Source organism: Oncorhynchus nerka, linkage group LG19 (genome assembly GCF_034236695.1).
Source record: "Oncorhynchus nerka isolate Pitt River linkage group LG19, Oner_Uvic_2.0, whole genome shotgun sequence".
NCBI classification, from domain to species: Eukaryota; Metazoa; Chordata; class Actinopteri; order Salmoniformes; family Salmonidae; genus Oncorhynchus; species Oncorhynchus nerka.
Window position 1 is genome coordinate 27523877 of NC_088414.1, and position 16906 is coordinate 27540782.

General features: G+C 45.3%; 1 protein-coding gene and 1 pseudogene across 1 annotated transcript; one reads left to right on the forward strand and one right to left on the reverse strand.

The window, feature by feature from the left end:
• The window catches only part of LOC115117698 (neuroligin-2-like), a 104080-nt pseudogene extending 99177 nt beyond the window's left edge, over nucleotides 1-4903 (forward strand).
• Nucleotides 4904-5581: 678 nt separating this feature from the next.
• Nucleotides 5582-16885, reverse strand: LOC115117700 (erythropoietin-like). Its single transcript, XM_029646192.2, has 5 exons — nucleotides 16670-16885; nucleotides 10106-10236; nucleotides 9821-9907; nucleotides 7991-8155; nucleotides 5582-6133 (listed from the first exon to the last, which is right to left on the reverse strand). The coding sequence occupies exons 1-5, from the start codon at nucleotides 16683-16685 to the stop codon at nucleotides 5978-5980; spliced, it is 555 nt and encodes a 184-aa protein (XP_029502052.1). The 5' UTR covers nucleotides 16686-16885; the 3' UTR covers nucleotides 5582-5977.
• Nucleotides 16886-16906: the final 21 nt, after the last annotated feature.

A 16906-nucleotide genomic window follows, 5' to 3' on the forward strand; every position in this document is an offset into this window, starting at 1 on the left:
CTCATCTCTCTATTGCTCTCTCTGTGTCTCACCCCATCTGTCTGTCTCCAGGTAAGGACATCCTGAGGGAGACCATAAAGTTCATGTACACAGACTGGGCCGACAGGGACAACATAGACATGAGGAGGAAGACCCTGCTGGCACTGTTCACAGATCACCAGTGGGTGGCGCCAGCTGTGGCCACAGCCAAGCTGCATGCTGAGTTCCAGTCTCCTGTCTACTTCTACACCTTCCACCACCACTGCCAGACGGAGGCCCGGCCAGAGTGGGCGGACGCGGCCCACGGGGATGAGCTGCCCTACGTGTTTGGGGTCCCCATGGTGGGAGCCACAGACCTGTTCCCCTGTAACTTCTCCAAGAATGACGTCATGCTCAGTGCTGTGGTCATGACCTACTGGACCAACTTTGCCAAGACCGGGTCAGTACTGAACCTAGACAGGACCTAGACACACCTAGAAACATGCTCTATCAGATGCATACAGTACATGCTCAATTATTTTGATCATCTTTCATCTTTCTTTCCTTCATTTTTTCCTTCCTTCCTTCTCTCTCTTTTTTTCCATCAGGGATCCCAACCTGCCTGTCCCTCAGGACACTAAGTTCATCCACACCAAGCCCAACCGCTTTGAGGAGGTCATCTGGACCAAGTTCAGCTCCAAGGACAAGCAGTACCTCCACATTGGCCTGAAGCCCCGCGTCAGGGACAACTACCGGGCCAACAAGGTGGCCTTCTGGCTGGAGCTGGTGCCTCACCTGCACTCCCTGCATGAGGATATCAACCCCATCACCACCCGGCTGCCACCTGGAGGAGGAGGTCCCCGCGTCCACCGGCCTGGCCCCCCTGGGGCACGCTCCACCCGCCACCCCGTCATCTCCACCAACCCCTCTGAACCCGAGCCAGACCCCTCCGAGCCGCCCCGCCGCAACCCGTTCCCCGACGAGATTAGGGACTACTCCACGGAGCTGAGTGTGACTGTGGCTGTGGGCGCCTCGCTGCTCTTCCTCAACGTGCTGGCCTTCGCAGCGCTCTACTACAAACGGGACAAGCGCCACGAGCTGCTGCAGAGACGCCACCGCCGCTTGTCCCCCAGCGTGGCATGGGCACCGCCATGGGCTTGGGCATGGGAGGGGTGGGTGCCCCGTCCCACAATGACCTGGCACTGAGCCAGGAGGAGGAGCTCATGTCCCTGCAGATGAAGCAGCAGAGAGTAGAGATGGAGCATGGTATCGGCACGCCGCTCCCTTCCCGCGGTCTCCATGGCGACCTGGAGCCGCTGCGGGCGCAGGTGGGCCCACCGGACTACACGCTGGCACTGCGGCGGGCACCGGAGGACGTGCCGCTGATGACGGCAAACACCATCACCATGATGCCCAGCACTATCAGCGGCATGCAGCCCCTCCACCCCTTCAACACCTACCCCCCCGCCCCGGCACCCTCCACCACCCCCGGCCACAGCAACAACGCCCTGCCACACCAACACTCCACCACCCGCGTATAGGACCAGGCATAACCTCTGGATCAGCAGAGATACAAATGAACACCACACAGACTGGTCCTCTCCTTCTTCTCTCTCTTACTGGGGTTATCCTCTCTTCTTTTTCTGTGTTGCTTTTTTCTCTTTCTCCTTGTCATTCTGTTCTCTGTCAATCTCCCCATGAGGCTGTGTTATCGCCCCCTACTGTTGGGATGCATGGCTCAGTCTGACTCAGGCTGTGGGCTGCTGGGACAAAGACTATCATTACCCAACTAACACATCTCTTATCACACATCTTCCAACCTGTTCATATGTCTGTACAATCTTGGTATTTCACTCTCTTTCTCTCTCACTCTCTATCTTCCTCTCTCTCTCAAACAATATTACTGTTCTTCTTCTCTCTGCCTCCCACTCACTTCTCTCCATGTCTGTTCCTATAGCTCTTGATCACAACGTTCACACAATCCTCCCAGTCTCATTTTCATCCTATTTCTCTCTTGCGCAAATCACTTCTCTTTGGAGTCTTTTATACAAACACATAAATGTAAATTATGTATTATTGATAAATTGTAAGGATATGAATGAAAAAGGTGAGATCCTGATATCTCGTTTTTACCAGCATTCTTGGTGCCAAGTACTGTGATAACGCTCTTCTTTCAATGGGGTCCAATGGACCACCTGGAGAGGCCCATCCTGACTTGATCTTACACAAGGAATTATCATAATCAAAAAAGTGCCAGACGTGTCATCTTTCTTTTTGATCTTTTGCAATTTATTTTTGTTTTTACTGCATTCAGTGTTGCACCTTGGCTGGGCTTTACTCAAGGGGGAAAATATTAAATATATCCATGTAAAAAATACGAGAATATTAAGATTTATAACTGTTTTTTTTGTCTGGGATCTTCTGCATGATTTTTATTTTCTAAATGGAGGATGGACATCAGAGTGGAAATCTTGAAATTTTCTTTTTTATTTCCAGGTTTGGCCTTGGTTTTTTTCTTGTTTTTTTTTCTTTTCTTAAAGTACTTTCTTTTAGTTTTTTACATCAGCTGAACTTCGTGCACAAGAGAACTGTCTTCTATTCTGTAGATACTTCAAAAAGGCTTTCAAGAGATGAATATTGACAATGATTATAACAAGGACAACATATGTCCTTTATTTTTTTCATTTCTTATCACTGAGGCTGTTCCACAAGCACCTGCCGCCCTGAAAGACTGATGGAAGCCCCCTCTCTCTCTCCCTCGTTTTATTTCTCTCTTTCTCTCATTACTTTAGCTGTGGAGTGTTGCACGGTCGACTGAAGGGAAAACATTGTTGGACTTTACCACTCCATCAGCTTGCAGTGTTTGTCCATGATAGACTAATACTTGTTTTTGAATGGTGAAAATGTCATACTTCACGTGGATTGCCTCAATGATAAAAACTGATAGAATTCTACACATTTTCCCGGGAATAAAGAGTTGTCTCTGAACAATTATCTTCGTTTTAAGCACTCTCATCCTCTCCTCAGTGGACTTTTAGCTACGTGCTTCAGGTTTTTGGAGACTGGGTATGACTCTGTCTTTTCAAATCTACTTCTGTTGTTCTGAGGGGAGAGGGTGCAGGGGGTATGAGGTATGAGGGCGGGCTCAGACAGACTGACTGACATACCGTAGGTCAAAGGTGAAAAGCCTTGTACGCACGTTTTAGATCTTTCAACCGCACAACTGAACACAGGGACACAATGAACTCTGGACATTCATGAAAATAAACTGTTACAGAACAGATGTTGAGACAAAATACGAAAAACCTTGACATCAAAACCAACAGCGACGATGGAGAGATGACTATTCAGAAGAAGCCTGATATGTCTCCGATGCGCTGAGGATGCGTTCTAAATCTTGAGTAGAAAAAAAAACATTTGATAAACATTACTCACATATACACAGAAAAAAAACAAACCTGGCAGGACTGAGTTCCCCATGTTTTTCCTGTTCTGTTTCCTGTCTTGTTTTGGGATGATGATGATTATCACACTGGGGTTAGACTGGCATCTGTCACAGGGGCCGTGGACTCAGAAAAAAGAACAAAACAAACACCATGGAAAACAAACTGTACATTTTTTTAAGTGTAAGAGAACAAACTGGTATTTGTAAATATTATGTTTATGGTTTGGTTTATGAGTGAACGGTGAAATCTTTCCTTTGTGACAACAGGTGCAAGTTCAGACGGCTGATCTGTTGTTGTTGTTTGATTCTCTTTCATTTCTTAGATTTTCAAGGTCAAAGTGCAACAAGTTATGGGAACATGTAGACAGTTATTAACATACATGAATGATCTGTGAACTACATCTAAAATCCTAGCGTGATACGAGTTCAACATAATAGCAGTAGGTAAGGGGATATGGCTCAGGTTTCTCTAGGGTAGAAAGGACATACTGGATGTGTGTGGGGTTTTGGATGGAGGTGGGCATTACTTGCACAATTGTCAATTGCCACATCAATCATGAAGACAGATTTTGTTTGGATTCATTTAAGATGAGCCTTCTGCATCCGTTAAGTGGCCAAAGATAAGAGCTGCATAAATAGCAGATTTAGATTTAGAATAGTGGTACAGAGAAAAAGAAAATAGGAGAGTGATCAAGAGCGAGAGACAGAGACAGAAGGAAAGAAAATCGGAAGGCACTGATGGAGAGTGGTAGAGATAAAGCCATGGTTTGAAACTGTGCTCAACCCAAACCTACAGAACTAGGAAACTTGAATCTTGATGGTGGTGCTGTTGGTACTTGTTAGTGACACTCACTGTCCTGAGATATGACATACAGTATTACCCATAGCTTAGAACAGGTACAGTATGTTGTCAACTCCTTTGTACTCTTTAGTCTTGTTTCAGACTCTGATGGTTGTGGTTGCTTTGCTATCCTTTACTATTATGTCGGCCATGCACACTCTCTGTTTAAGTCATTTTCTGGGAATATCAGCCCACCTGTTTGCTGTCCATTTGAGAGGCCCATGTTTCCAAAAAGGAAAAGTGAAAAAATACAGTATTTTTCTAAAAAAAAAATATATATATATATATATATATATATGACTGAAATTTGGAAACCAGGGATATGGCAGCCAACAGACTCTGGAAGCACACTCTCACCAAGTTTACACAGTGACACTAAAGTCTGACTTTGGCTCAATGTTACAAAGAAACATTACAAGGATGCAAATCTCTACTTTTCCAAGGTTCACGCTGGGTTGCCCAAAAAGGTTTGCACCTGTTTGTCTCTGTTTTCATTTAGTCTGAAATCAGCACTTACTGGAGGATTAAGACACTTGTAAGGAAGCATAACGAACGGGTTTAAAGAATAAAGTTAATATTTCTATTTCATATAGAGGCTATTACAGACTGTATGTTGTGCACCTGAAATGGAGAACATTAAAAATACATTCTTAAACAAATTATCACATTTGCCTCCCTGTTATTGTCTATGAACACACAACATCTAATTATTTAAATTGATAATCTGTGAGTGGTTGCTGATCTGATTAATAATTACCCATGTTGACATACTTTGGTTGGTGTTCTTTTGTGTGTTTTTTTGTTTCGGGTGAGCATTTGGTCTATATGCACAAATATGAGATGATTTCCTGATGATGTCTTTTTCTTTTTATAGCCATAGAGCTGTTCTTTGTGTCTGCGGGGTCTAAGTAGGGCAATGATGTCACGGTCTATCCAGCAGAGGGCAACAGAGTGCAGAACTGTCTCCAAGAACTGAACTCATTCTCGTCTTCAATTCTCCGCCTGCCAGGCCGGAAGAGCTGTATGTGCTGCCTGGTGGTGAAATACAATGTCTGCTCTGACCCCAAAGACAGGGTGAACCAGAGGAAGGTAGAGAGAGGGGGCGTGGAGGGAGGGAGGGGTACAGACAGACAGAGTGCAGAGAGCACACAGTGAGAAGTGATCAATACATTGACTTGCAGCAAAGTGTACCTGTGGTCTGAATTATAACGGCACTGAGCAAGGATATTACATGAACACACAAACACTAACTTCGGTATGTTAAACCTTAGCATCAATTAGAAACCTATGGTTCAAAGACTAAAAGGGACACACTCATATATGAAAATAGAGATTTATATAAAAACACGTTTAAGACAAGTTTAATGCAAACTGTATAAATAGAACATAATATACAATTATTGGATTTAGGACTTTATATATGATCTTCTATGATGTGTTCCATCTGTAGCTTATTCCACTGCATGCATCAGAGCTCTTTGGCAGTACTGCTAGGTAGTACGAGGAACCGGTGAGGTCAATGAGCTGAAGAACTTCCGTTTTTTTCTCTCTCACTCATTCATGTTCTCACCAACTCCACCCACAGGGAACTTACTTATCCACCAGTTTCTGTCCGGTCAGCAATCACCTTGTCTACACATTCCATACTGGTAAGCCATTCAGAGACTTCAGCAAAAGTCCAATCACCTCATCCTCTCTCTAAAAAACGGTCCAATCACAGAGGAAAGCTCCAATCAAGTGCTGTTCTGTTGACAGGCAGGTGCGTTGGTGAGCAGCAGGCGAACCTTCCCTCGTAGGAAGTTGGTGTGGACATGGAGCAGCTCAGATAAGGACGACACCTTCCTAGTCACTAAGTCACCTACTGCTGGTGCTGGAGGAAGGGGCAGGTCCTGTTCAATGGATGGGAGGAAGAACAAGGTTTAGTATACAACCCTGGGGAAAAAAGCACCACTCATCTGTTCTGTGGAAGAGGGTCTATTCCAGGTTCTTTTTGGCCTGCTACCTCATACCAAACCGTATGCAGCCAAATAGAACCCCCATTCTGTCACCTTTCCACTAACTTCCACTGCCATACCTGCCCTGCTCAATGCCATCTCAGTCACTGAACTGCAGTACCCTTAAAAGGCACAAGTTTCTGAGAAGAGTGGCGCCTCTGACAGAAAAGCAAACAAAGCGTGGCAGGTAGGCAGTGGTACACTGAGGGGAGAGGGCAGAGAGGACAAGGGAATGTCTGGCTGACTGTACCCATCACAGGCGGCTGATGGCACCTTAATTAGCTTCTCTAGGGTAGGGGGCATGCCCAAATTAAATGGCCTGCTACTCGGGCCCAGAAGATATGATATGCATATAACTGGTAGATTTGGATAGAAAACACTCTAAAGTTTCCAAAACTGTTAAAATAGTGTCTGTGAGTATAACAGAACTGATTTGGCAGGTGAACACCTGAGAAAAATCCATTCATTTTTTGGTTTTGTAGTTTTCTATTCAATGCCATTACAGTATCCATTGACTTAGGACTCAATTTGCAGTTCCTATGCCTTCCACTAGATGGCATCAGTCTTTAGAAATTGTTTCAGGATTGTATTCTTATAAATGAGGGAGTAAGACCAGTCTGAATGAGTGGACCCTGAAGTGTCACAGAGCTTTTTCATGTGCAAGAGAGTGCATTTCTTGTTTACCTTTTATATTGATGACGTTATTGTCCGGTTGAAATATTTTAGATCATTTAGGCTAAAAACAACCTGAGGATTGAATATAAACATCGTTTGACATGTTTCTATGAACTTTACGGATACAATTAGGATTTTTTTATCTGCCTGTTTTGACTGAGTTTGAGCCTGTGGATTACTGAAGAAAACGCGCAACAAAACTGAGATTTTTGGATATAAAGAGACTTTATCGAACAAAAGGAACATTTATTGAGTAAATGAATGTCTTCTGAGTGCATCCATATGAAGATAATCAAAGGTAAGAGATTAATTTTATTTCTAGTTCTGAGTTTTGTAACACTTCTGCTTGGCTGGTTACTGTTTGTAATAATTTGTGGGCTATGTTCTCAAATAACCGTAAGGTATGCTTTTGCCGTAAAGCATTTTTAAAATCTGACACCGTGGTTGGATTCACAAGAAGTTAATCTTTAAACCGATGTAAAATATGTTTTGTTTTCTGAATTTTTATAATGAGTATTTCTGTATTTGAATTTGGCGCTCTGCCATCTCACTGTTTCACGTCTTTGTGCTTGTCTCCACCCACCTCCAGGTGTCGCCCATCTTCACCATTATCCCCTGTGTATTTATACCTGTGTTCTCTGTTGCCAGTTCACTTTGTTCGTAGAATCCCTACCAGCATTTTGTTTCCCTGCTCCCACCTGTTTCCTTGCTCCTGTTTTCTAGTTTCCCGGTTCTGACCGTTCTGCCTGCCTTGACCCTGAGCCTGCCTGTCATCCTGTACCTTTGCCCCACTACTCTGGATTACCGACCTCTGCCTGACCTGGCCCTGCGCCTGCTTGCTGTCTTGTACCTTACACCCTTTCTGGATTATTGACCCCTGCCTGCCTTGACCTGTCGTTTGCCTGTCCCTGTTTAAGGAATAAACTTTTGTTTTTTCAACACTGTTGAAAAACTGTTTTCTTTACCATGTGATCAGACCAGGAACTCTCCTGGCCCTACATAACAAAAAGGTTCACACCACAGTCCCATCCACTGGCCATGCTGTAGACGAGACACTCACACTCCTCAGTGAGTCACCTGGATGTGGAGGCTGCGCAGCACCTGGCCCAGACTGTGGATGTTGCTCTTGTTGTTGTCGATGAGGATCTGCACGGCAACACGGCTCACTGACTCCCTCACAGCACCCAGGGCCTGGCCGAACAGAGACATCCCCGACTGGACCTCCAAAGCCTGCTCCTCAGTCTGAGAATACACACATACACGCATTATATACATGCGTACGCTAAAACAAATCTCACAGAATGTCATAATACATTATCATTATATAGCTAAAGATGCATGCACATTAGGGTGAATCCTGTATTCATGGGTACACTGTACAGAAATACATGTATTGGCAATTAGAGCTCAGTGGACTCAATGGACTCCATGTAAGTTCAAATCAAATCAAATGTTAACTTTGTAAACAATAGGTGTGGCCTAACAGTGAAATGCTTACTTACGGGCCCTTCCCAGCAATGCAGAGAAAGACAATAGAAAAGTAAAACATAATAATAATAAACGTAATAATAAAATAATATATGTTGCACAATGAATAATGATAACTTGGCAATATGCAAAGGGTACCAGTATCGAGACAATGTGCAGGGGTATGAGATAATTGAGTTAGATATGTACTGTGCATATAACTAGAAATAAAGTGACAGATAGTAAAGAGTAGCAGCGGCGTATGTGATGAGTCAAAAAAGTTAGTGTAAAAAGGGTCAATGCAGATAGTCCGGGTAGCTATTTGGTTGACTATTTCACTAACTCTTTTGCAGTCTTATGGCTTGGGGGTAGAAGCTGTTCAGGGTCCTGTTGGTTCAAGACTTGGTGCACCAGTCCCACTTGCTGTGCGGTAGCAGAGAGAACAGTCTATAACTTGGGTGGCTGGAGTTTTTGACAATTTTTAGGGCTTTCCACTGACAGAGCTCGGCACCAGTGATGTACTGAGCCGTCTGCACCACCCTCTGTAGCGCCTTGCGGTCGGTTGCCAAGCAGTTGCCATACCAAGCGGTGATGCAGCCAGTCAAGATGCTCTTAATGGTGCAGCTGTGGAACTTTTTGAGGATCTTTTTGAGGATCTATCCATGTCAAATCTTTTCAGCTTCCTGAGGGGGAAGAGGTGTTGTCGTGCCCTCTTCACCACTGTGTTGGTGTTTTTGGACCATGATAGATGTGATGTGGACACAGAGGAACTTGAAGCTCTCGACCCACTCCGCTACAGCCCTGTCAATGTGAATGGGGGCGAGCTTGGCACTTCATTTCCTGTAGTCCATGATCAGCTCCTTTGTCTTGCTGAGGTTGAGGTTCTTGTCCTGCCACTCTTCCAGGTCTCTAACCTACACCCTATAGGCTGTCTCATCATCATCGGTGATCAGGCCTACCACCGTTATGTCATCTGCAAACTTAATGATGGTGTTGGAGTCATCCGCGGCCATGCAGGTGAACAGGGAGTACAGGAGGGGACTAAGCACACACCCTTGAGGGGTTCCCGTGTTGAGGGTCAGCGTGGCGTCTCTGTTGTTGCTTACCCTCACCACCTGGGGGCGTCCCATCAGGAAGTCCATGATCCAGTTGCAGAGGGAGGTGTTCTGTCCCAGGGTCCTTAGCTTAGTGATGAGCATGGAGGGCACTATGATGTTGAACGCTGAGCTGTAGTCAATGAATAGCATTCTCACATAGGTAAAAAAAAATATTTAAAAAAAAAGAAGAGGAAGGGAAGGGAAGCGCTGCTAAGTTACACAATAGTAGGTTTTGGGAGACAGAAGATGCTCTTTGGTAAAAGGGGTAAATTGGTCATCACTTAAAATATCAAAGGGCACTCATCAAAAAGCACTAATTTCATGGAACAACTCAGGTACTCACATCCTTTGTCTCCCAGACTACAAAGTCAACATTTGTCAGAGGAACCACAAATGTGCCTGTCACTCCACACCCTGCCTTGCAACCTCGCTGCAAGAGGGAAGGAAGGCAAGACATATTGACACAGTTAGGGTAAGATGAGACACACCGACAGATCAAACACACTAACAAAGCTGAATTGTCTCCGCACATAATACACTCTGGTAGTATCATCATCCATCTTCTAATGTGACATTTTTCAAACATTTAAAAGTAGCTCAGGTCCATGATGGTTAGACCTCAGCTCACCAGAGCGGCCTCTGTGTCGCGGGCCTCCATGATGAAACGATCCAGGACGCGGGGGTCACAGATGGGCCTGACAGGAGAAGGGAGGCCTCGTCCTGCCCACTGGAGTACCGTCAGCAGTACCACCACCGGCCCTGGGACACACACACACACATCATCATCAGGCTAATGCTAGAAATGGTGGCTGAGAGCAGTTACAGACTGGCAGCAAATCTGACAATCACATAACAGGAAGTTATGTCAACCAGTTCCAGAGAATAGAAGGTCACTAGAGCAGGTACACTGTGAAGGATGTACAATATTAACTGACTGTTTTGACTGTTGGACTGGGAAAACCCATTCGAGCCAATACGTTGGCTTCTCTATGAGGTGGGTTATAAAATCTAATTCTGATTTACTTCTGCAGAGGATTTACACAGAAGAGACATCAACCCCCCATGACAACTAACTCCCAGGTTTCCCGGATTTATTGACCAATAACTGCAGACAGGTTTGTGGCCATGCACATCATTCTAACCCTGAGAAGAACACATAAACACAATGCCAGATAAATAATCATGAGGTTATTGTGCTTGTCACTCTTACTGTAATGCATTGTTTCAGAACATAATGATACCTTACTGCATGTCATGGATTTCTGTAGGTACAGTTGAAGAAGTCGGAAGTTTACATACACTTAGGTTGGAGTCATTAAAACTTGTTTTTCAACCACTCCACAAATTTCTTGTTAACATTTACATTTACATTTAAGTCATTTAGCAGACGCTCTTATCCAGAGCGACTTACAAATTGGTGCGTTCACCTTAAGACATCCAGTGGAACAGCCACTTTACAATAGTGCATCTAAATCTTTTAAGGGGGGTGAGAAGGATTACTTTATCCTATCCTAGGTATTCCTGAAAGAGGTGGGGTTTCAGGTGTCTCCGGAAGGTGGTGATTGACTCCGCTGTCCTGGCGTCGTGAGGGAGTTTGTTCCACCATTGGGGGGCCAGAGCAGCGAACAGTTTTGACTGGGCTGCGCGGGAACTGTACTTCCTCAGTGGTAGGGAGGCGAGCAGGCCAGAGGTGGATGAACGCAGTGCCCTTGTTTGGGTGTAGGGCCTGATCAGAGCCTGGAGGTACTGAGGTGCCGTTCCCCTCACAGCTCCGTAGGCAAGCACCATGGTCTTGTAGCGGATGCGAGCTTCAACTGGAAGCCAGTGGAGAGAGCGGAGGAGCGGGGTGACGTGAGAGAACTTGGGAAGGTTGAACACCAGACGGGCTGCGGCGTTCTGGATGAGTTGTAGGGGTTTAATGGCACAGGCAGGGAGCCCAGCCAACAGCGAGTTGCAGTAATCCAGACGGGAGATGACAAGTGCCTGGATTAGGACCTGCGCTGCTTCCTGTGTGAGGCAGGGTCGTACTCTGCGGATGTTGTAGAGCATGAACCTACAAGAACGGGCCACCGCCTTGATGTTAGTTGAGAACGACAGGGTGTTGTCCAGGATCACGCCAAGGTTCTTAGCGCTCTGGGAGGAGGACACAATGGAGTTGTCAACCGTGATGGCGAGATCATGGAACGGGCAGTCCTTCCCCGGGAGGAAGAGCAGCTCCGTCTTGCCGAGGTTCAGCTTGTGGTGGTGATCCGTCATCCACACTGATATGTCTGCCAGACATGCAGAGATGCGATTCGCCACCTGGTCATCAGAAGGGGGAAAGGAGAAGATTAATTGTGTGTCGTCTGCATAGCAATGATAGGAGAGACCATGTGAGGTTATGACAGAGCCAAGTGACTTGGTGTATAGCGAGAATAGGAGAGGGCCTAGAACAGAGCCCTGGGGACGCCAGTGGTGAGAGCGCGTGGTGAGGAGACAGATTCTCGCCACGCCACCTGGTAGGAGCGACCTGTCAGGTAGGACGCAATCCAAGCGTGGGCCGCGCCGGAGATGCCCAACTCGGAGAGGGTGGAGAGGAGGATCTGATGGTTCACAGTATCGAAGGCAGCCGATAGGTCTAGAAGGATGAGAGCAGAGGAGAGAGAGTTAGCTTTAGCAGTGCGGAGGGCCTCCGTGATACAGAGAAGAGCAGTCTCAGTTGAATGACTAGTCTTGAAACCTGACTGATTTGGATCAAGAAGGTCATTCTGAGAGAGATAGCGGGAGAGCTGGCCAAGGACGGCACGTTCAAGAGTTTTGGAGAGAAAAGAAAGAAGGGATACTGGTCTGTAGTTGTTGACATCGGAGGGATCGAGTGTAGGTTTTTTCAGAAGGGGTGCAACTCTCGCTCTCTTGAAGACAGAAGGGACGTAGCCAGCGGTCAGGGATGAGTTGATGAGCGAGGTGAGGTAAGAGAGAAGGTCTCCGGAAATGGTCTGGAGAAGAGAGGAGGGAATAGGGTCAAGCGGGCAGGTTGTTGGGCGGCCGGCCGTCACAAGACGCGAGATTTCATCTGAGAGAGAGGGGAGAAAGAGGTCAGAGCACAGGGTAGGGCAGTGTGAGCAGAACCAGCGGTGTCGTTTGACTTAGCAAACGAGGATCGGATGTCGTCGACCTTCTTTTCAAAATGGTTGACGAAGTCATCTGCAGAGAGGGAGGAGGGGGAGGGGGAGGAGGATTCAGGAGGGAGGAGAAGGTGGCAAAGAGCTTCCTAGGGTTAGAGGCAGATGCTTGGACTTTAGAGTGGTAGAAAGTGGCTTTAGCAGCAGAGACAGAAGAGGAAAATGTAGAGAGGAGGGAGTGAAAGGATGCCAGGTCCGCAGGGAGGCGAGTTTTCCTCCATTTCCGCTCGGCTGCCCGGAGCCCTGTTCTGTGAGCTCGCAATGAGTCGTCGAGCCACGGAGCAGGAGGGGAGGACCGAGCCGGCCTGGAGGATAGGGGACATAGAGAATCAAGGGATGCAGAAACGGAGGAGAGGAGGGTTGAGGAGGCAGAATCAGGAGATAGGTTGGAGAAGGTTTGAGCAGAGGGAAGAGATGATAGGATGGAAGAGGTGAGAGTAGCGGGGGAGAGAGAGCGAAGATTGGGACGGCGCGATACCATCCGAGTAGGGGCAGTGTGGGAAGTGTTGGATGAGAGCAAGAGGAAAAGGATACAAGGTAGTGGTCGGAGACTTGGAGGGGAGTTGCAGTGAGGTTAGTGGAAGAACAGCATCTAGTAAAGATGAGGTCGAGCGTATTGCCTGCCTTGTGAGTAGAGGGGGAAGGTGAGAGGGTGAGGTCAAAAGAGGAGAGGAGTGGAAAGAAGGAGGCAGAGAGGAATGAGTCAAAGGTAGACGTGGGGGAGGTTAAAGTCGCCCAGAACTGTGAGAGGTGAGCCATCCTCAGGAAAGGAGCTTATCAAGGCATCAAGCTCATTGATGAACTCTCCGAGGGAACCTGGAGGGCGATAAATGATAAGGATGTTAAGCTTGAAAGGGCTGGTAACTGTGACAGCATGGAATTCAAAGGAGGCGATAGACAGATGGGTAAGGGGAGAAAGAGAGAATGACCACTTGGGAGAGATGAGGATCCCGGTGCCACCACCCCGCTGACCAGAAGCTCTCGGGTGTGCGAGAACACGTGGGCGGACGAAGAGAGAGCAGTAGGAGTAGCAGTGTTATCTGTGGTGATCCATGTTTCCGTCAGTGCCAAGAAGTCGAGGAACTGGAGGGAGGCATAGGCTGAGATGAACTCTGCCTTGTTGGCCGCAGATCGGCAGTTCCAGAGGCTACCGGAGACCTGGAACTCCACGTGGGTCGTGCGCGCTGGGACCACCAGATTAGAGTGGCCGCGGCCACGCGGTGTGGAGCGTTTGTATGGTCTGTGCAGAGAGGAGAGAACAGGGATAGACAGACACATAGTTGACAGGCTACAGAAGAGGCTACGCTAATGCAAAGGAGATTGGAATGACAAATGGACTACACGTCTCGAATGTTCAGAAAGTTAAGCTTACGTAGCAAGAATCTTATTGACTAAAATAATTCAAATGATACAGTACTGCTGAAGTAGGCTAGCTGGCAGTGGCTGCGTTGTTGTTGTTCTATCTCTCTATAGTGCTGTTTCTTGTATTATGGTCTCTTGTTTCTTTAGAGGTTTCACTTTGTTGTCCTTTTTCTTTTCCTTTTTCTTCTGTCCTTATTTTGTCTTCCTTTCTTCTGTTAACTAGATATTTTTTGTTGTTATTCTTTGTAAGCCAGCTAGCTTCTTCCAGGAGAGTCCCTAGCAACTGCTTAGCAACAAGTAAACAATTCAGCTAGCAATTCAGCTAGCTAAGATAACTGTACAATTTTATGAAAAATAGTTACTTCTTCAAAAGCCTGTCTTTTTGGTTTGTTCCTTGTTTTGTCTTCTATTGAGTCTTGCAGTTTTCTCTTGATTTTTTCGATGTACTTCACTCTAAAAACAATTTAAATCTCAATATATACAGGAGCTCATTTTTCAGCAGCTGCTCAATTTGAAACTCCGGAATTAACAAACTATAGTTTTGGCAAGTCGGCTAAGACATCTACTTTGTGCATGACACAAGTCATTTTTCCAACAATTGTTTACAGATTAAGTATAATTCAAGTATAATTCACTGTATCACAATTCCAGTGGGTCAGAAGTTACATACACTAAGTTGACTGTGCCTTTAAACAGCTTGGAAAATTCCTGAAAATTATGTCATGGATTTAGAAGCTTCTGATAGGCTAATTGACATCATTTGAGTCAATTGGATGTGTACCTGTGGATGTATTTCAAGGCCTACTGTCAAACTCAGTGCCTCTTTGCTTGACATCATGGGAAAATATAAAAAAATCAGCCAAGACCTCAGAATTTTTTTTCTCCAGATGCCTGAAGGTACCACGTTCATCTGTACAAACAATAGTATGCACGTATAAACACCATGGGACTATACAGCCGTCATACCGCTCAGGAAGGAGATACGTTCTGTCTCCTAGAGATGAACATACTTTGGTGCGAAAAGTGCAAATCAATCCCAGAACAACAGCAAAGGACCTTGTGAAGATGCTGGAGGAAACAGGTACAAAAGTATATATATCAACAGTAAAATGAGTCCTATATAGCCATAACCTGAAAGGCCGCTCAGCAAGGAAGAAGCCACTACTCCAAAACCATCATAAAAAATCCAGACTACGGTTTCCAACTGCACATGGGAACAAAAATCGTACTTTTTGGAGAAATGTCCTCTGGTCTGATGAAACAAAAATAGAACTGTTTGGCTATAATGACTATCATTATGTTTGGAGGAAAAAGTGGGAGGCTTGCAAGCCGAAGAACACTATCCCAACTGTGAAGCACGGGGGTGGAAGCATCATGTTGTGGGGGTGCTTTGCTGCAGGAGGGTCTGGTGCACTTCACAAAATAAATGGCATCATGAGGATGGAAAATTATGTGGATATATTGAAGCAACATCTTAAGACATCAATCAGGAAATTAAAAATGGCTTAAGGACAACAAAGTCAAGGTATTGGAGTGGCCATCACAGAGCACTGACCTCAATCCTATAGAACATTTGTGGGCAGAACTGAAAAAGCATGTGTGAGCAAGGTCTACAAACCTGACTCAGTTACACCAGCTCTGTCAGGAGGAATGGGCCAAAATTCACCCAATTTATTTTGGGAAGCTTGTGGAAGGCTACTCGGAATGTTTGACCCAAGTTAAACCATTTAAAGGCAATGCTACCAAATACTAATTGAGTGTATGTAAACTTCTGACCCACTGGGAATGTGATGAAAGAAATAAAAGCTGAAATAAATAATTCTCTCTACTATTATACCTGACATTTCACATTCTTAAAATAAAGTGGTGATCCTAATGGACCGAATACAGGGAATTTTTACTAGGATTAAATGTCAGGAATTGTGAAAAACTGAGTTTAAATGTATTTGGTTAAGGTGTATGTAAACCTCCGACTTCAACTGTATATAGGCCTAGTATATGTAAATGTATGCCTTGAACCCTTGTTGGGAAATCTAGTGAAGAAATTGAGGCCAAGTGGTTTCCTTTTTGCTTTCTAATGCAACGTTTCATTGGAAAGGTAGATTGTCCTCGTTGTCCTGCAAATATTGGAGTGACTGGTGTACACACCTTTTCTATTCATATACTGTCTATACACACCATATACACACCATTATATATAATTGTATTCAGGACTCTGATCTTGCTCTTTCTGTTATATATATATCTATGTGTGCATTATTATGTCATTCTAGATATTACTGCACTGTTGGAGCTAGAAAACACAAGCATTTCTTTACACCTGCAATAACGTCTGCAAATCTGTGTAAACACCCAATAAACTGCTTACTTTACGCACCAGAGATCGTTGCGGGCATAGTTCTATTCCTCACCCATTGACTAGATACAGCAACTCCTTGATGTTTAAATTCTGAAAACCTGGTGGTGGATGCCAATAATCATGCCATAACGATACCATTGAAGGCACCGTAGGCACGTCCATCTGAAAATATCATCTGGAAACTTTCAAACATGCGTTTGGAACTTTGCGCACAAAAGTTAATGGATATACCTAATCTCCTTAACATGTTTGCTTCAGTATTACCGTATATTACAAAAACAGTATTGTTATCAAACAATATATAATTTACCTGAAATGGAATTCATTCGCAAAATGGTGCAACATGTTTAGAAGGCGCTGCTAAACAAAGTACATGTGCAATATACTCCGTAAAAAATCACTTTCTACGCCGAATTGTCTAGTATTTAGGCATACACAATATGAAATTAGCTTGAAATAGGCTTTCTCCACTTGTGTCCTTGCCCCTTGTTCAGAGCGCAATGGAATGCCCCGTGCGCACCAGAGATGAAAGCTCGATGGTCTCCCC

What these genes read in the sequence shown, in the direction of transcription:
- LOC115117700 (XM_029646192.2), bottom strand. An exon ending in TAGTCTGGGAGACAAAGGAT is followed by an intron (nt 8,156 to 9,820) that starts GTGAGTACCTGA and finishes GTGTATTCTCAG; the next exon opens with ACTGAGGAGCAGGCTTTGGA. An exon ending in TGCGCAGCCTCCACATCCAG is followed by an intron (nt 6,134 to 7,990) that starts GTGACTCACTGA and finishes TCCATTGAACAG; the next exon opens with GACCTGCCCCTTCCTCCAGC.